General features: G+C 53.8%; 1 protein-coding gene across 13 annotated transcripts in view; it reads left to right on the top strand.

The window, feature by feature from the left end:
- Positions 1–20,178, top strand: part of SHANK2 (SH3 and multiple ankyrin repeat domains 2) — a 453,415-nt gene that overhangs the window by 409,411 nt on the left and 23,826 nt on the right. For 12 of the 13 annotated variants that reach the window (XM_082749132.1, XM_082749139.1, XM_082749141.1 and 9 more), the window contains 2 exons: positions 15,962–16,097; positions 16,653–16,733. In XM_082749132.1, the coding sequence (XP_082605258.1) occupies positions 15,962–16,097; positions 16,653–16,733 (217 nt within the window). The remainder of the gene's footprint in view (positions 1–15,961; positions 16,098–16,652; positions 16,734–20,178) is intronic. The other variant, XM_082749133.1, reaches the window with a different exon arrangement.

The raw sequence follows: 20,178 nt of genomic DNA, 5'->3' as shown, positions 1-20,178 counted from the left end.
GGTGCTGGGAGCAGAGAATCCGTGCCTCGTCCTGACTCCCTCCCTGGCCGCACCTCACCCTGGGAGCTTGTTGGCTTTTGCTCCTTCATTTCACCAAATGCCGGGTTCTCCGGCCTCAGGTCCGGACATCCGTGTGTCCGGAGGTCCGCACTCCCGCAGGTGGAACACACCTGTGTACGCCCACGCGTGCCACGTGGTGGGGTGCGGTGAGGGCAGCAGCTTGTCTCCAGGTTGGAGGGGACCCTCTACCACGTTCCAGACCACCGAGCCCCTAGAAGCCTCCGTGAACTGAGATTCAGCTCCCTCCCTCCCATAGAAGGGGCCGGGACACATGTGCTTCCTGGCCATCGGGCACACGCACCGGACGGCCACCAGGGTTGTGCAGCGACAGGGCTTTCTGTGCGAGGTCGGGCTGACCAGGGGCTCAGCTGCATGTGCCGGCAGAGCCTGATACCCGCAGCACTGAGGCCAGGCCGGGCCGAAGTCTGTGCGCCGTGCATAGCACTGACGCCGTAACTACGTCGAGTCCTCAGCAGGGCACACATTGCAGGCGCTCACGTAACGTTCCCTCTTGATCTTGCTTCGCTAATCACGCTGCAGACTTGGCCGGGCCCCCCTCCTGTTATTCCAGGGGTAAGCCTGGGACCCTGGACCGGAAGATGTCCCGCGGGGCCATGCTGAGCCAGAGTGATGGGGAGGGAGAGCAGCTCTGTGAGATGGAGTTGGGGATGGGAGGGGACGCGGCCATGAAGTGATGCTCCTAAGCAGCTGGTCTTGAACTGAAATGACAGACACTCACCAGGGGAATGACAAGGTATTGGGCTGAGAGCCCCCGAGCCCCCCAGTTCGTGCCCAGATGAGCCCCATGGGAGCAGAGGAAATGACAGATGTCTGTGCTCACAAGACCCACCACCAGCAGGACAGAGACGAATGCTGCTCCAATCAGATCGGAAAGGCCAGTTTACAATCCCAACCATGGCTAAGGGAAGACCTTGGGGGGAAGCAGGGCTGGGGGTGCAGTGGCCCCTCCCCAGCAGAGCAGAGCCTCTAGCTTCACCTTTCTCCATGGGTGTCAGCCACCCATTTTCACCACTGCCTGTGGCACTGGCAGAGACCAGCGGGGGCTCCTCTCCCAGGGCTACAGATAGAACGGCTGGGGCTCAAAGCCCTAGTCCCAGGTCACTCACTCCCTTGGGAAATGGGGAGCATTGGACCCCCCAGCGTGTCTGTACATCCTGAGCACCCGCTGCGGTTCGGGATCTGCACTGGCCATCAGGATGCACGCTGATGTGCGAGGCCAACGTTCATGTGCTCTGCAGAGGACACGCCACCCATGCGTGCACGCGGCTCCGCGGCCAACACAAGTGAATGCAGAAACGCGCCCCACGGTGCCTGCACGGGCCCCTCAGGTCGGGCGGCACAGGAAGAAAGTGGCCACGCTCCGAGCCCTCACCAGGGGGTGTGCCCATGACTGGCTGGGGGCACACAAGCTTCCTTGAGGAAGGTCCCTGGGACGGATGTGAGCTGGCACAGGCCGGCAGGCAGAGGGCAGAGGAAACAGGATCGGGCTTGGAATGAACCATGCTCACAGTCCAGCTGAGAATCACAGTGTGAACTCCTGCGTCTCTTTTGCACAAGTCCCGAAGCACACGAGATCGCACTCACCGAGGCTGACCCCAGGAGGGTGGAAGTTTCCCCATTCGGCACCTTTTGAATCACGTCCCATGGGCACCACTTCCCATATGAAAGAGCCTGCGTATTTGATTGGAGAAATGTCCAGTAAGACAGGTTTGCAGCAATGCCTTGGGGCCGGCTTTCCCCCAGCTCAGCTCTGCTCTGCAGACGGAGGCCAGGGGACAGCCACCACACACAAACAGCAGGAGACAGCAACAACATGGTTTCTGGAAGCCTGGGGTTGAGTTGGACCCTTGGCTGTGGGAGGGGGAGCAGCAAGGGCCCACACAGCAAGCCGGGCTTGCACACGGGGCCCAGCACACGGGCCGACCAGACACCTGCCCAAGGAGCCCTGAGAGCCTGTATACAACCCCAGGCCCCGCACAGGCATCCCAGGGACATGCGGCTTCAGCACACGGCTGCCCACACCATGGAGGCGCCTTACGGTGGAAGACGGGGATGCTGTCAGGAGAGACAGACACCTCCGGGTGCAGCCCTGCCCTGCCTCCGGGATGCACCATCAAGTGGAAGAGGCAAGGTCAGAAAAGTGGGAGCAGCACACCCCCCTCTCCGCGGGGTGGGACGGATCTCACGCACGCAGACGCACACAGCGATCTGCTCATGTCTTCTTAATGGAAAGATCATTCACACGCCCCATTTTTTTCAAGTTCGTGCTGCCTCTGGGGCCGGGAGAGGAAGACAAAGGATTCTGAGTACTGACTGTCTTGTGGATCAGATTATGAAATTGGGTGAAAACTGCACATAATTGCAAAATGCCGATCAACATCTTAAAAGTCAAAAACAAAATAATGTAAACGACCATAACTGCTAATTAAATTAGTGGCATTCACAGAGAAATCATTCTGAGCGGCAGTTTGCGTACGGCGGCAAGCAGAAGGCAGGAAGTCCTCAGCTCTGCTCAGCAATTAGACCGTTGGGCCTGGCGCCGTGTTGTTATCCTGGAACTGACGATCCTAATGGCGGATGGCTAATTAACAGACAACGTGCATGCAGACAGATCGGGCGAGGAAACAAACCATTACCTTCACGTCAGTCACTGGGAGCCCAGGTTTTTAGCGAAAAGAGAAGAGTGTAAAATCAGAGACATACGAGTCCTATTCTTGGTGCAGGTGAGGTCCAGCAGATGTGCGCTGAGACCCCAAACACCCCGTCTCCCCAACAAGCTGCACGACGTCCCATAAAGACGCTGCCCCGAGCAAACGCAGGAGAACTGGAGCATGAAGGCAAGAGTGGGGGGGCCAGGAGGGACGTGGTAAAGCACGGGCGTGCGGGCAGGACCGGGGACAGCGTCACTCCAGTGACCAGCACTGGGACAGTATGAGCAGCAGAGTAAACACAGTGGTTCTGGGTTATGACCTGACGTGTAACACAAGGAAGACGCATGAGTGCTGCGGATGGGAAGAGACAGCCGCACGTGGATGAGGAAGAGACAAGTTCTCCCCTGCAGAAGAATCCCTAAACTTCATGAGGCTACCCAGCTCTTGGCGACGTGGGCCTTAACTGCCCACCCCAAGGTGCAGCTGTGCACGGTGACTTCCTGCCATAGGGGACAGTGCAGCCAGGACCTGAGCGCACCCCAGGCAAGTGAGCAAGGCCCGCATCACGGGGACGAGTTAGGGGCAGAGCACAAGCCTAGACGTGATGAAGTGGAAGGGGGGTGTTTCATCCTGGGTCCTTCTCCCAAACCCACAACCCAGTCTGACTGTGAGGGGCAAATCATGATTAAGAGATCATCTACAAAATTCCTGATGGGTACCCAGCATTGTCAAGGTCCTCAAAACCAAAGAAGAGCCTATACACAACCCCAGTCCCCACACTGGCATCCCAGGGACGACGGCTGTGACAGCTGTCACAGAGGAGAAGTGTCTAAGGAGACGCAGCTGACAGTAATGTGGGGTCCAAGATGGGGTCCTAGACACAAGAGGCACACTGGGCAACAATTAAGGAGGTCTGAATAGACATGGGCTTCAGTTAATATGATAACGTGTCAGTACTGGTTCCAGATGCACCACACTAACGTAGGGTGTAAACATAAGGAACAGCGGGTGTGGGGTCCGTGGAAGTCCTCTGTGCCACCTCCCTCCCAAGTTCTGTGCACATCTGAGACTGTCCTAAAATCCAAAGCTTGTTTGAAAACAAAGGATAGTCCCTGCAGTGGATTTAAATATATCAAAAATGGTTTTCCAACATCCCTAAATTCACAATGACACTCCTTAAGGAATGGATCGCTTCGGAAGGAACATTAATCTGAAAACTGGCCAAAAAAAAAAAAAAAAAAAAAAAAAGCAGCAGCAGCAACAGCAGCAAGCATTATCTCTCCCTTCTTAGTACCCAGAGGCAGTCGAGCTGTTAGGAAAGGCAAGTTGCTCTTTTAAAATTATTCCAAATAACAACTGGAGAAGGTCAGCAGAAGAGCATCACCATTTCACAGACCTCGGAGGCAGAGACTCTGGGAGCTGCTCCAGACAGGCGGTGGATCCGGCCAGACGCTCCTGAACAGCCCCTCTAACTAAATCTCAACATCACACAGAACTCCTGCCAACTCTTGGGGCACCTTGTGTGGGGGCAGAGGGCACCACTTGCCCTGATCAAACCCAAATGTGGTCCAGCTTCCAACCTCCACCCGACGGCAAGACAGAGGACACAGGAGCGTGATGCACAGAACAGAGGGTGCCACGCCTTCATTCCTCCAACACATGAGACCCACCGGGCCAAGAGAGGACTGAGGAGCCCATAGATTAAACGAGACAAGTGACATGCCGGCCAGATGTGACGGGTTGCTCTTGTGACTCCACTAAGCCGGCTCCGGCTTAGCCACAGGAGGGTGTTTATGTGACTATATTAGTTGCCTTTCAGGGTGATCATGGTATTGTGACTGTTACGTTTTTACCATAAGGCTGGGTCTTTAAAAAAGCAAGCGTGAACTGCCTTCAGGCAAGGTGACAGGAAGCCGGAATTCCCTCCACGAGGATCACGAAGGGCAGCGGTGCGTGGGGGAGGGAGGAGTCGGAACACCACGAGCTCGTCCTTGCTGCCACTAAGCAAACAAGACGGCAGTGGTCAGTCCAGTGTAACTGCCTCTCTGCTTTGCTATTTGCGGGACATTTTTCCATAACAGAAATGGAAGAAACTAGCTTCTTTTCCAGCCAGGAGACTCTGTGTGTTCACAGCTCTAACAGAGAGAGAGAACAGAGAATTCCCATATACTCTCTCACCCTTCCCCAGCCAACATTTCCCCTACTTGTAACATCTTGTTCTGGTGTGGTGCATGCTAGACAACTGAGGAACCAGCATGGATACATAATTATTAAGTCAAGTCCACCACTGACCTTAGGGTCCACTCTGCTTTGTATCATCTGTGGGTTTGGACAAATGACGTGGGTCCACACTATGCTAGCACAGCCCTGCCAGAATGACAAATTTGTCCATGCTCCACCTGTTCCTCCCTCCATCCTGCATCCTCTGGCAGCCCCTGGTCTTGACTATCTCCATGCTCCTAACTTTTCCAGCATCTTCTGCAGTTGGCATCACACAGTATGGAACCTTTTCAGATTGGCTTCTTTCAAGAAGATGCATGTAAATTTCCTTTGTGTCTTTTTGTGGCTTGAAAGCCTATTTCTTTTGATCCCTGAAACATACTTCTTGGTCTGGATGTCCCACAGCTTGTTCATCCATCCACCTGCAGGACATCTTGGTTGTGTCCAAGTTCTGGCAATTGTGGATAAAGCTGCTTTAAACTTTTATGTGCAGGTTTTTGTGTGGCCATAGGCTTTCCGGCTTATTTGGGGTAAACATGAAGGTGTGCAGTTGCTGGATTGTATGCAAGTGCATGTTTCGTTTTGTAAGAAATGGCCAGCCCATCTCCCAGAGTGGTTGCGCCATCTTGCCTTTCCGCTGGCAGTGAGCGAGAGCTCCTGGCACCCTGCGTTCTCACCGGCATTTGGCATCAGCGTTCTAGATTTGGGCCACTCTGAAAGGTGTGCACTGCTATGTCATTTTGATTTGCGATTCCCTGATGATATATGATGTGAAGAACCTTTTTACATGCTTATTTGCCATCTATATGTCTTCTTTGGTGAGGTGTCTGTTCAGATCTTCTGCCCATTTCTTAATCGGGTTGCTTATTCCTTATTGTTGACTTCTAAGAGTTCTTTGTGTCTTTGGAGGCCAGTCCTTTGATATGTGTTCTGCAAAGAATTTCTGTCACTCGGTGGCTGGTCTTCTCTTGACAGTGTCTCTTGCAGAGCAGGCGTTTTTGTGTTAATGAAGTCTTACTCAGTAATTTTTTAACAAATAGTCACCACCAGACTTGGGTCATGCAGACACTCTCTTGTATTACCTTCTAGGAGTTTCTTGGTTTTGTGTCTCACATTTAAGTCAATGACCCATTTTAGGTTAAGTCTTTGTGAAAGGTTGTAAGGTCTGGGTCTAGATTCTTGTGGTGGTGTTGTTTTGCAGGCGCATGTCCTATTATTCCAGCCCTTTGTTGAAAAGTATGTTTCCTGTCCACCAGATGGCCTTTGCTCATCTATCAAAGATCAAATGACTGCACTGGTGTGGGTCTGTTTCTGGGCTCTGTCTTCTGTTCTGCTGATCGATTTGTCTAGTCCCTCACCAGTACCCAATTACCATGGTCTTACAGGAAGTCCTAAAGTCCGGTAGTACCAGTCCTCTAGGAGTACAGGTTTCAATATTGAGTTGGCTCTTCTGGGGCTTTTACTTCCCTAGAAACTTGAGAGCTGGCTTGTCAGTAATCACTAAACAACAGACTCGGACAGGAATCCACTCCTTAGGTGCCACTCCTAAATACGCACTCCCTACCAGGGAGCTTTGCGCATGGATGAAGAAATCACTTCAGAAAGTGAGGTGGCAGGGTAGAGCTGGCAGCTCTGGTGGCACCCGTGGTATAAAGGGCCTCGCAGTGTCCCATGTCCTGGTGAGTGTGTTCTGGGGCTTCTTTGGCTTCTTGGTGCCCTGGTTCATCCCTAAGGGCCCCACTGGGGAGTTATCATCACCACACTGATGACCTGTTTGGTTTAATGCTCTCTTTTTTTAAATATTTTATTATTTATTTGGGAGAGTGAGAGCGCGAGGAGGGGCAGAAGGAGAGACAGAATCTCAAGCTGACTCCGCACTGAGCACAGAGCCCAATGCAGGGCCCGATCCCACGACTCTGATATCATGACCTGAGCCGAAATTGAGTCAGACGTCTAACCGACTGAGCCATCATGACCTGAGCCGAAATTGAGTCAGACGTCTAACCGACTGAGCCACCCAGGTGCCCTGGGTTTTTTTGTTTGGTTTTGTTTTTGTTTATTTCATTATTTATCTTAGAGAGCAGCTGTGCTGTCTTTTGGCGGATTGTAGTTCTGGCCTGACTCCACCCCCTCTTTGAACCATCTGGTACCTCAAGTAACAGTGGCTTGAGGAGGAAGCCCTGCTCCCTGGTGCTCACTCATTGTGGCCACAGAGAATTCTTCTAGATGCAAAATCACCTCCAAACCCATACCTTCTCTGACTCACCTCTTCTGGCCATCAGCTAGCTTACACGTCCACACTTGTGAATATCTTATTCTACAACATGGTATCCACTCCTGTCACTGTTTTACATTTTAATGATTTCTGTGCCTGCTTAACCTAAAGTATGCTGACTCTATAAAATGTTTGTGCACTCTTCTGATCTAGAGGGTGCTATTTGTTCAAGAAATACATTGCTCTCCCCCTTGGAACCTGGGGATTGACAAATGACTCTGGCCTTCCCGCAACACAGGAGTTAGGGAAGTGTCTAAAAACCATCCTGAGTCCGTGAGACTCCAGGGGCACAGTCAGTGGGAGGGCATGATCACAGGGAGTATTTGTCCCAAAGGAATTATGCTGAAGTGTATTTTCAGGATGCTTTTATTTCTGCCATCTTTTGGCCTAAAGTATTTTTCTGCTTCCTATGGAAAAAAAAAAGAATACAGAAGATGGACCCCCAAACAAACAGGCCATAGAAGAGATGGAGACAGATCATGCCGGGAGAATAGGAGTATGAAAAGGTACCATGAGTGTGCTCAGTGAGATAAGAGGAGATATTGCATCCTTTAAGTTAGAACAAAAAAATATTCCTTTTAAAAATCACATTCACAAAACAAAATCAGAGCTCTTGAATTTAGAAATACCAGAGCAGATATGAAAATTCTGACAGGTGAACTGTAAGATAAAACTGACAGGAATCTCCCAGAAAGAGAAGATATAGGAAATTAAAGAGGAAAGATAAATAAATTGGAGGAAGGAATAAGGTTGCCTCCAAGAGAAAAGTAAAGCAAGGGAATGAATGGCCAAGACACAGTTGAAGGAGGCATTCCAGAATGTAAGGGCAGGAGGGTCCCCATGGAAAAGCCCCCGCCCCAGCCTCCACCCAGGGACCCAGTGTGGGAGGTGAGGACAGAGCCACACACAGTGCATGTCAGCACACCTCAGCCTGAAGGAGAGAAGCAGTCTGACAGGGCTCTCCAGCCTCTGGGTGGAAAGCAGGGAGCATATGAAGGTTCCACAGACATGATCGGGTCATAGACCCCCCCCATAACAAACCTGGAAACTGAAGTAAGTGAAGCATACCCTTCAAACTCCTGAAGCAAAATTCTTTCCTAACTAGAACTATGTGGCCCAGAGAATGTGTGTTCTGGAGTTACTATCCCATAAATATCAATTAGTTCAAGATGTTTGTTCAGGTCATCTATGTCTCTATACCGATTTTCTTGTCCAGCTGAATACGAAGGCATAGTCAGTGTCCTGCTGTATTAAATGCAGAGATGCCCAGTTCTTTTATTCCATCAAACTTCCCTTCAGTATACTGAAGCCCTGTGAACAGGTGCGTAAATGTGTGACTGTTGTCCTTGTCTTGAATTCCCTCGTAGCATTACGAAGCATCCCTCATTTCTGGTAATACTCTTGTCCTGAAGTCTATCTTTTTTAATAACAGCTTTATCCAGATATAATCCATGTCCGTAAAATTCAACCATTTAAGGCACCCAATGTGGATTTTAGTATATCCACAGAATTTTGCAACCATGTGCACAGTCTAATTTTAGAACATTTTGTTACAGAAAGAGATCTCACTCCCATTGACAGTCATTCCTCACCCCCCCTTCCCCTTCTCTCTGCTGCTAGGAGTAACACCAGGAAATTGTGTGTGCAGGAACTGGTTTGAGCCTGTCTTCAGTTCTCTGGGGAATAGGCCTGGGAGGGGAGTTTCTGGGTCATCTCATATCTCTGTGTTGAACTTTCTGAGGAATTGCCAAACTATTATTCAAAGCGGCTGAAGTCTCCCTTGTGTGATATTAATATAGGCGCTCCACCCATGGGAAACTTTGTGTTTGCTTTCAGCCTCTGTGTCTTTGTACCTAAAGTGCACACACAGCGTATTAGATCTTTCTTTGTAACCCATTTGTATAATCGCTACTTTTTACCTAGTTTTATCCCGTTCACATTTAATGTAATTATTAGTGCCTTTCAGTGTAGGCCAACCAGTTTATTTCTGTTCATCTGTTCTCTTGTCCTCTGCTCTTCTTGGATTATTTGACTATTTTTATTGTTTTACGATTTATTTATTTGAGAGAGAGAGAGCATGTGCTTGCACATGCAGGGGGCGGTGGGGCAGAGGGAGCCACAGACTCCCTGCTGAGCAGGGAGCCCAATGCGAGGCTCGATCCCAGGACCCCTGAGATCATGACCTGAGCTGAAGGCAGGCGCTTAACCCACTGAGCCCCCCCCCCCAGTCACCCCTATTGACTACTTTTAGAACCCCATTGTAATATACCACCTTTTTGCCATACTTTACGTTCTCTTTAGTGGCGGGCTCTGGGACTACAATATACATCCTTCACTTTTCAGTGCACTTAGAATTCATACTGCACAGTTCACAGGAAATATAACAACCTTGCAACCATGTAGGCGTGTGTGTCTCACTCCTGCCTTCACGTATGCTAGTGTCATAGGCTTCACATCTACTGCCATTGTAAACCCCACAAGACATTATTTTTGCCTCAGTCACATCTATTTTTTAAATAAGAGGGAAAATTATCTTTAATACTTTACCTACGTATTTACCATTTCTGATATCCTCAGGCCTCTAAGATCTAATATCATTCCCATCCAGCTTGAAGAACTGCCTTTAACAGCAGGTCTGCTGGCAACAAATTCTCAAGGTTTTCGTTCATCTATAAATGTTTTATTTTACCTTCCACTCTTTGAAGATATGTTCACTGGATATAGAATTCTAGGTTGGCAGATGTTTTATTTATGCAGTTTAAAAGGATCCACAGTCTTGCCTCTGTGGTTTCTGATGTGAAGTTCATGGTCATCGAAATCACTGTTCTTCTTTAAGGAATGTGTCGTGCTTCTCTGGCTGCTTTAAGAGTTCCCCGTTTTACCTTTGGCTTTCAGCAGATTAGCTGTAATGTGCCTGGGTGAGATTTTCTTTATACTTACCCTGTTCAGGATTCAGTGAGTTGTTTTTGTTAATGTATTTTTTTAATGATTATATTTATTTATTTGACAGAGAGAAAGCACAAGGAGGCAGAGCAGCAGGCGGAGGGAGAGGAGAAGCAGGCTCTCCACTGAGCAGAGAGCCTGATGCAGGGCCCAATCCCAGGACCCCAAGATCATGACCCGAGCTGAAGGCAGAGGCTCAACCCACTGAGCCACCCAGGCGCCCCGAGGTTTTGGTTTTTTTTTTTTTTTTTAAGACTTTATTTGAGAGAGAGCGAGCAGGGCTGGGTGTGGGGGCAGAGGGATATGAAGACTCCCGGCTGAGCAGCGAGCCTGATGTGGGTCTCAATCCCAGGACCCTGGGATCCTGCAAGGCAGTTAACCTACTGAGCCACCAGGTACACCTTCACTTGGTTTATAAATCTGTAAATGTATGTCCTTCACCTGCTTGGGAAAGTTTTCAGCCATCATTTTTTTTTAAAGATTTTATTTATTTATTTGACAGACAGAGATCACAAGTAGGCAGAGAGGCAGGTGGCGGGGGGGGGGGGCGCGAGCAGGCTCCCTGCTGAGCAGAGAGCCCGATGTGGGACTCGATCCCAGGACCCTGAGATCATGACCTGAGCCGAAGGCAGAGGATTTAACCCACTGACCCACCCAGGTGCCCCTTAGCCATCATTTTTTTTTTTAATTCTCTTTCTGACCCACTTTCTCTCTTTGTTCTGGGATTCCAAATTCTTACCTTCTAGGACATGAAATATTAGACATTTTGACATTGTCCCACAAGTCATTAAGATTCTCTTCACTTTGGAAATCTTTCTCTCTTTCACTGTATTGGATAAATTCTGTTGATGTTTCTTCAAGTTCACTCTTTGCTCCACCATATCCATCTCACTATTAAGCACATCCAGTGCATTTCTTAACTTACAACATTGTCTTTTTCAGTTTTAACATTCTCACTTATTTTTACATTTTTGTGTCTTGGATATTTCCTACCTTTTATGCAATAAGAGTGTACTTTCCTATACTGAGATGAGTATTGTTATAATGCTGCTTTAAATCCTTGTCTGATAACTCCAACATCTTAGGCATGCCTGGGATCATCAAGTAGGTTTTCACCATATCCTGAATATTGTAAAGGTTATGCTGTGACAATCTGGATTCTATTACATTCCTTGGATGAGTGTTGATGTTTGCATTACCTTGGTTAATCTCAAACCAGAAAGTGTCCAGCCTGCAGTAAGAGCAGCTCAAATTTAGTTTCAGGCGCTTTAGCCTCATCTGCAAGCTGTATTGGTCAGGCCTGTGCAGGCACAGTTCATACATGCATCAGAGATCTGGAGTTTACACATAGCACATGGAGCTGCTGTTCTCTGGCTCTCTCTTTTTTGGGATTCTCCCCTCACTTTGACAGCTGTGGCCACCCCACATTCCGTCCTCTTGATTTCTTAAGCCAGAAAACCTGCCATTTTCCTTCAGAGCTTCAGGTGACCCGAATTACACTCTGTCCATGGCCCAAAGCTTCCAATTTTCCACTCCCATCCAAAATCTGCCTACCTCAGTTCACATCCCAGAGCTTTCATGGAGTTGTTGTTTGTTTGAGTTTCAGGGTGAGGAGATTATTTTTTCCCAGACTGTGTTGCCTACAGAGGAGATGACCTCAGGGGCTTTCTTTACCTTACCCCCCAACCTCCAATTTTGTACCCAGACTCCCAGTTAAGTGTGCACATAAAGCCATTTCCAGGGTGCCTGGGTGGCTCAGCCAGTTAAGCACCTGACTCTTGGTTTCAGCTCAGGTCTAATCTCAGGGTCATGAGATCGAGCCCCACACTGGGCTCCAAACTGGGTGTGGAGTCCACTTAAGAGTCTCTCTCTCTTCCTCCCCACACTTGCTCTCTCTCTCAAATAAATATATCTTTTAAATAGCCATTTTCCAATAAACAATGTCAACAACAAAAAAAAATCTCTGCCAAATTCCCTTCATTGGGAAGCAACTAGAGAATATCCTTTACCAAAAATGAGGCTTTTTACCAAGTAACAATCAATATGTCCAGGGGTTGTGGGATTCAGGTGAGCCCAACACAAGACCAGACGGAAAGGAATCCTGGGGCACAGGATTAAAGTATACCCAACCCACACTGTGCCGAGAAGAGCAGAAGTCTTTGGGAGTGATTTCTTCAAGAAGATAAACTTAGCAAAATACCCAACATAATCTGAAGATCTTGAAAAGAGATTTACATAATTAGGAAGCATTTGGATTGGAATTACTGTTAAGTACATAGAAAATTAAACCAACACACAAACAATAGAAAATGATTTCACTCCAGGGAAAACATGCTGTATGGGAAAAAACAAAGTAATCATAACACACTACATGGCTTAGCTACGAATAGCTATACCGCCTGGTCGTGAGCTACATCCCAAGTGTTGATCCAGTTGAAGTTCTGACAGAACTATAACCCGGGGGTGGAAGTCCTGGGGGAGGAGAGGGAGCAATGGAAGAAAAGACCTGAATTAGTGATTCCCAGCCGAGGGGGATTCTGACCTCCCCCTGGACGCTTGATGATGTCTGGAAACACATCCAGTGGTCACGTTTCGGGGGGAAGGGGATGTGGCCGGCAGCCAGCACGTGGAATCCAGGGATGCTCATCAATACACCCGCGTGTGCTTGCACAACAGAGAACTGGTCCATGACTACAGGGGCGCCACCGTTCAGAAACCCCGAGCAAGGTCATCGTTGGCCATAGTGGTGTGTCAGCAGACGACATCTAAAATGTAAACACCAAGGAGCAGCTACATAAGTGTGTTGAGAGACACAGGGCTAGAGCAGGAGGAGTGTGCTGACGGCGGTGGGAGTGAGAAGGGCCCTGGGTGGCGTGTCCTCTGGGTTTTGTAGCAAGCCTTGTAGACCCGTCTCTTTAAGCCGTGAGCATGTGAGTCTTCCATCTGGAATAACCATTTGAGTGGAAGAAGACAATGGTTTAGAAAAGCACAAAAGTGCAGAGGAAGGCTTGTCTTTGTGTTCTTCACAGAAGTTCTCTGAACTGTGGTGGACGCCGGGCTTGGCTTCTTGCCCTCCCCCAGGATGTGGCCCCACGTCTGTCTATAAGAATAATGAATGCCCTGCCATTAACCAGATCTGTGGTTTACAATGTTTCTTCGTAACTACAATCCCAGGAGCCTCCAGATTTGCGTTCACCTTCTCCAAATGTGGCAGGAGGTTGTGGCGCACACGTCCCCCAGGTGGCAGGGTACCGGCATTGCAGACCCAGGTGCTCTGTGCAATGTGCCAACCCAGGCATCTGAGGGAGCAGGGAACATTTCACCCTCTCAGTCTCTGTGGCTCTGGTCCCCACACACGCGGTTCACAGCATCTGTTAGGGCCGGTGGCTGGTTCCAAAGCCCCGTTATGGGATAAACTGAATTTCAAGTCTGTTTAAAGGCTGGGAAATTCTAAAGCAGGCTCTGCTCTTGCTCCCGTGCACACCCTGTGCTGGGGAGGAGACTGGAGCTGAGGATCCTGTCCTGCCTTTGGTCCTGGTCCCATGGGTTCCAAGTTGAACGGTGCTGCCTTGCATCTCTGCCTGCTCTTCCGGCAGGTGGGTAGTGGGAGGCATCACAGCACACGCATCGGGCACCGTGTGCCCTCCCTGTCAGAGGGCTCACTCGTGCACCTGTGACATCCACAAAAGCCCAGAGCCACACAGCCCATGGCCCTGACCTTGGTATGTTTCTCACTCCGGAGGAAGAACTCCATCCAGAGCAGGGTGGGAAGATGGGGCTGGTTGAGGGGCGGGGGCACGGGGAAAGGAGAGAATGAGAGGCCCACAGTCAGAGCAGGCTTGAGAAACCAGTCCTTCTGTCCCACAGTAGGTGCCACTCTTGTCCTCACTAGGAAGCAGAGGCGGCTGGGAGTGCAGTTCTGTTTTGGGGGGCCCCGCCTGAGGAGGAACACCTGGGACTTGCCAGACAGGACTGCCGAAGGCAAAGACACTCCCCTGCAGATGGACGGAGGCAGGGTCTGGGGCACTGCCGGCACCCATCCTCCTGTAGAGGGGCTCCCTCAGCCCGTGCCTGGGCGCTCCCACTCCCCGGCCCCTCCTGCCTGGACCAGTTGGCTCAGGCGGCACTCAGCACAGCCGGGGTCACACTTGTTCACGGACTCGGGTGTGGCCAACCCCCTGAGAACGTGAGCTGCAGAGAGGACAGGGACAGACCGCCCGCCAGGATCACCCCTTATGTCCTGGCTTTTAGTGGGTGCTCTGAGCAACAGTGGTGGATGACGGAACGAGCAACGTCACTTCCCTGGGGCACGTACAGGAAAGGTGGGGCGGGGAGGGGCGTCATTTGTCACCAAGAACAGCTGCGACATGCCCCCCACCATGAGTCCTCCTGCTGTGTGCTCCGAGGCGCTCCGGGAAGAGTGCGCCCCTCACTGGTGCGCAGACCTGGATACACAGGTGTGAGGACGGTGAGAAGTCACCCAGCCTGGTGAGGTCTCTGCCTGAGGCGACCTTGCACTTGAAAGGTTTTTAGGGAATCCGCAGCGGGAGCAAGCACAACACGGGGCTGTCGGTTGTGGGGTGGGCCAGGCACTGGGTTCTTCTCAATTGTTCTTTGCAGTGGGGGCTTTTCTTTCTCGGAGGACAGTGCATGGGGTGGCCACGAACTCCACCACCTGTGGGTTCACTCCCTGTGCTGCCCTCCTCCCACCCCGTGCCCGGCACACCTCCCGGGGCTGTGGGGACAGCAGGTGCCCGAGCCCCCTCAGGACAGGGCCAGTTCACCAGGCTGGGGGTGTGCAGCCCCAACACCTGAGATCTCCCTCCCTCTGTACTGGCCGTGGTCCGGCCTGTCTTCGTACCCGCCCCGGGGCAGTGGTGGGAGCAGACAAAGTAAGTCTGCCACGGGACCTAGCTCTGGGAGGTGCCGTCGTGGCTCTGCCTGCTGATGCCATGGGGACAGAGGGAGGTCAAGAGACGGGCCTCGGGGGGCGCCTGGGTGGCTCAGTGGGTTGGGCCGCTGCCTTCGGCTCAGGTCATGATCTCAGGGTCCTGGGATCGAGTCCCGCATCGGGCTCTCTGCTCAGCAGGGAGCCTGCTTCCTCCTACTTTCTCTGCCTGCCTCTCTGCCTGCTTGTGATCTCTCCCTGTCAAATAAATAAAAATAAAATCTTAAAAAAAAAAAAAAAAGAGAGACGGGCCTCAGGCAGGAGGTCAGCAAACACCTGAGTGGCCACGATGGGGGCCTCACCTTGAATCCCTGGATAAGCAGGGCAGGGACCTGGACCTGACAGTGCCTTGTCAGCCAAGCTTTTACGCCTTTTCCAGCCCCCGTGGTAACTGAGGAGGGAGGAGGACGCACCTGGAGGAGATGGGCCATTTTGTGTGTGTTCCCCAAATATGTGAGAAACAATTAGTGTTTCCCCTTAAGTGTGAAAATGGAAAGCTGTAGGGCCACACCCTGGACCCTGTAAATCTGTCTGGCGGCCAGGAATTTCATCCCAGCCCTGCCCAGAGTGAGCACCTCAGTGCCCTCGGGGGAGACCGGAGTCCGTCGGAGCCGCCAGCAGCTGGGAACTGCCCCACACGGCGCGATGCCCCCACCCAAGCCACGGTCAGGGGGCCTGCAACCCCCACGGCTTTGATTCCAAAGCCACAGTGGCTTCACGCTGTGAGTCTGCTGACCGTCCGTCCGTCCGTCCGTCCGGAGGCAGGTCTATTGCCGCCCAGGCGTGGGCGCTGTTCCCTTCAGCCCCCGCGGCCCCAGACCCACAGCCCCTGTCTTCCCGCAGGTGAACAACGAGAACGTTGTCAAGGTCGGCCACCGGCAAGTGGTGAACATGATCCGCCAAGGAGGGAACCACCTCGTGCTCAAGGTGGTCACGGTGACCAGGAATCTCGACCCAGACGACACCGCCAGGAAGAAAGGTGCCCGCCCTGCCCCGCCCCTGCGCTCCAGCCTCCTGTGCTTGGACACACTCAGGTGCCCCCCACACCTCCTCCCGCTGGGGGGCCAGCCCTCTCGGAGGAGGGGAAGCAGCCGCAAAGGGAGGTGCCTGTGGGCTTGCGTGCCGGACACAGGTGGCAGCACGCACGGCCGTGCTCAGCAGCGAGGGCCTGGGGGGCGTCCGCACACGTACGAAGCCCACGGCCTTGCCGTGATGAGGGGGTGGCAGCCAGGGAGGGGCTGCGAGGCTGCTGGAACTGTCAGTCCCGTTAGTCACTGGCAGGCACAGCGCAGACAGAGCTGAACCGGCCTCCCCTCCGCGGATTTCTCGCTCAGGGAGGGCAGGTGGTCCCAGCCCAAGTGGAGCCTCGCTGCGTGACCGCTGCTGCTCCCCAGCCTCGGCGGGACGCCCGCCTGCCCACCTTCCCTGCAGGCTCAGGGCCGCGGCTCCCAGACTGTGCAGGAAGCGTGGGGGAGGGGCAGGCAACAGCCTGGCCTGGTCCTCACACCTCTGTCTCTCCCGTCTGCCCCTCAAGCTCCCCCGCCTCCCAAGCGTGCTCCAACCACGGCCCTCACCCTGCGCTCCAAGTCCATGACCTCGGAGCTGGAGGAGCTCGGTAAGAGTCGCCCGTCTGGCCCGCCCCGCCCCGCGCTGTCGCCAGCACCTGGGACGCAGTGGGACCGGCCTCCGCGCAGCCTCAGGCCATGCATGGCCTTTGCTCGCTGCTTGCCCTGGTCTCTGCCCCTGAAACCCAGGAATGGCATCGGGTTCCTGTGTGTGGGCGGCTCCCACGTTGGCATCTCCGTGGGAATCCTGCTGGCTTCGGGGGTGGTTACTAGTTCCGCCTTTTCCTCTTTTCGGCTCATCTAACATTGTTTTGTTTTGAATTTTTGGGCCTCTCACTAGTGGACAAAGGTAAGCCGCTCTACAGTGTTGCCTAAACAGCCCCCCTGCTATCTAGGCTTCCCCCACCAGCCCCAACCGAACTCTGCCTCGCTGGTGCTCTGTGCACGGCTGGGTCAGAAAGCTCCGTCCCCAGGGTTTGACGTAGACAGTGGTGGGGCGGACAGGCTTGGCAAGCTGCACCGGGGGTAGGGAGCTCCTGGCGTCTTCTAGAAGGTCTGCAAAGAACAGGAAGGCTGTAGCCATTGTCCCCGCCGGATAGACAGGGACGGGCATGCAGAACCTCGTGGGCCCTGAGTCCAGAGGCACTGGTGGCTGCTGGGGGAGGGCGGGCCCTGGAGCCGGTGTGGGCTGCCTGGATGCTGGCTAAATGTCATGCTTGGGCGTCACCATGGAGCCCAGGGACACATTTGGAAGGAGGCTGGCTCTGACCACACGGAAGTGGCGAGTGGGCTGACAGGCTCACTCTGCAGAGAATGCGGAGAAGCCCTCGCTAGGTGCTAGAGTGAGCATCTGCGCACGGGACGTGCCCCTCAGGCCTGGCAGACCCAGCGGGGTGACATCTGAGCACCCCTCACTGGTGTTGAACCGGACACCAGTCCCACCTGATCCCAGCCTTCATGGAGGACATTCGGGACCCTCCCTCCCAGGAAGGACAGAGCAGCCCTTCTTCTTCGGAGCATTCTCAGGGCGGGGGAGGGGGTCTCCCCTGTCCACACTGGGTGCAGTACTGCAGCCAGACGGTCCTTCCCCGGCCCTGGCTGCCTCCCAGCCATCACCCCTCAGCAGTCACTGAGGCCTAGCCTTCCAGAAACGAGCACCCCTGCCATGGTGCTGCCCACCTCCGCCAGGAACGGGCGGCCTCCACAAGCCCCGCTTCTCCTGGCCCCCTTTCTGACCACATCCTGTCCTTCCGAGCCAAGCCGGCCGGGAAAGCCCGACCATCCCCACACAGCTGGCCTGCCCCGGGCAGGGGTGCCAGCAGAACCGCCGCCTGTCCGTTACAGCCAGACAGCACGTGCCGCCCCACCTCCTCCAAGGGGCCCCAGTGTCTCGTGGCCCGTGTCTCCCCCATGCGGGGTCGTGGGGCTCCTGAAGTCGGCTTCCGTGCTCACTCACATGCCACACTGGCACAGTGCGGGCAGAGGGCAGGGAGCTCAGTGTAAAGTATACCCCGAGACAGTGCCTCATCCGTGGCTAGGAAGCAGGTTTACCAGCTGGACGTGTCTGGTGGGGAAGGTCACCCCATCCCCGGGTTCCTGGGGAAGCCATGAATCGAGCTCTCCAGAAACCCCGGCCTTCTGAGTCTAACCCCTGAGCTGCGGGTGAGGGTCAGGCGCCCCCGAGCCAGGCCCCCGGGGAGCGCCGCCGTCTCCAGACTCATGCTCCGCTTTCTGTTTGCAAGCCTCCATCCGGAAGAAGAAGGGTAAGGGGCGAGCCCGGTGTCTGTCCCCAGCCCCCACCCGCATACCCTGTGGACAAGAACCCCTCTGTGGCTGTCGGCGTGGCGTTTAGACTGCCGTGACCTCGCGTTGTGTCCTCCCTGTGCCGGGGCCGCGGAGGGGCCCAGCTCCGGACCCTGTCCTGTTGCAGTCTGTCCTGTCTGCTTTGCTTCTCCCATTGTGGCTCCTCGCCCCTCCGCGTGTTGTGCGTCCCCCCAGAGCTGTGTCCTCACCATCATCACTGGGAAGGCCGTGGGACCCTCGGGCTGTCACGGCTGGGCCTGCCCTACCGGCCAGCAGCCTCTATGCTGTGTCCAGGCCACGGCCTCTCACCGCAAGCAGCCGAAAGCAGGCCAGCAGAGCCCCTGGCTCTCCCAGAGGGCCGCACCATGCTGTGCTTGAGCTGGCAAGAGGAGGGAGCCAACAGGCGTGGGGTGGGGCGCGGTCACCGTGCTGTGAACAGCAGAGACACCTGCCCCACGAGGGCCCCGATGGACTCGGGCCCCTCCTTCCCCAGCATCCCCAGTTTCTCACACGGCTGCCAGAGACAACCACCCCAACAACTAAAAGCAGAGTAATTTCAAAACTGCTTTTGGGGGTGGGGGAGGGTGCAGAGTGGACCCCGTCACGTGGCCCTAGGCACGGAGGCAAAGGCACAGGGCTGTATTCTGAAGGCTGGAATCAAGGGGTGTGTCTGAGAATCCAACAGGGCAGCATCTGGGGGCAGGATCGCAGGTCCTGGAGTGCCAAGACAGAGCGCCGCCTTTCTCCCCTCTCCGGCCTCCACCCCCCGCCCCCAGAGGCTGCCCTGGAAACTCCCAGGGTCACCGTGTCAGCCGTGCGGCAGGTGCCCAGGACACAGAAAGCATCCTGGGACTGCATCTGTCCCCGAGCGCCCCTTCGGTGCGGGCCATCACTTGCTGTCTGCCACACCATCCTAAAGAAGGCCCCCGGCTCCCAGGAGCCACACTGCGTGGCAGAGCCGGCCGAGGAAGTCCTCTGCGCCCTCCAGGCCCCGTCCACTTTGCTGCTCTTCTCCAGCAGCCAGACACTCCACACTGTGGGAAAAGACAAGTCACGGTCCTACGGCCAGCATGGCCCAGAGGAGAATCAACACCGAGGACAGGCAAGGGACCCACCTTGCTTTCCAGAGCAGAGAAGACTGGATGCAATTCAAGACTGAGTGCCCCGCCCCCTATTTCCTGACCCTGGCCAGAACAGGAGGCAAGTGTGCACACAAGACCCCAAAGGGCCCAGCGGCCATGGCCCACCCCGCTCCCAGGGCACTGTGGGGAGCAGTGCAGAGCTCTGGGGGCCCGTGCCCGCGGACAGTCCAGCCTCACGCAGCCGGGAGCATCAAATTTTGGTGGGCATGTAGAGAAGCTCCTGCCCCACTACATTCTTGTGGGGGATTGGGCTCACCTCCTGAGAAGCATTCTCCAGCCTCCAGAGGGGCCGTGTGCATCAGGGGAAAGCCAGGCCTTTACATCACACTGGTTGAATACTGTCCCCCAAATCCACATCCAGCTAGAACCCAGGAAAGGGACCCTATCTGGAAGCAGGCCCTTTGCAGATGTAGTCATGATGAGGCCATACTGGACTGTGACCTCAAAGGAGAGGCAGAGAGACGCACACAGGAGGCCGCAGAGGCCGAGCTCGGAGGGGCCAGGAACGAACACTCGGAGCCCCGGGACCTGGAAGAGGAGAGAAGGATCG

This window comes from Mustela nivalis (genome assembly GCF_964662115.1).
Source record: "Mustela nivalis genome assembly, chromosome: 9".
Taxonomy (NCBI): Eukaryota; Metazoa; Chordata; class Mammalia; order Carnivora; family Mustelidae; genus Mustela; species Mustela nivalis.
The sequence above is the reverse complement of the archived record's forward strand: the minus strand, read 5'-3'. Positions and strand labels throughout refer to the sequence as shown.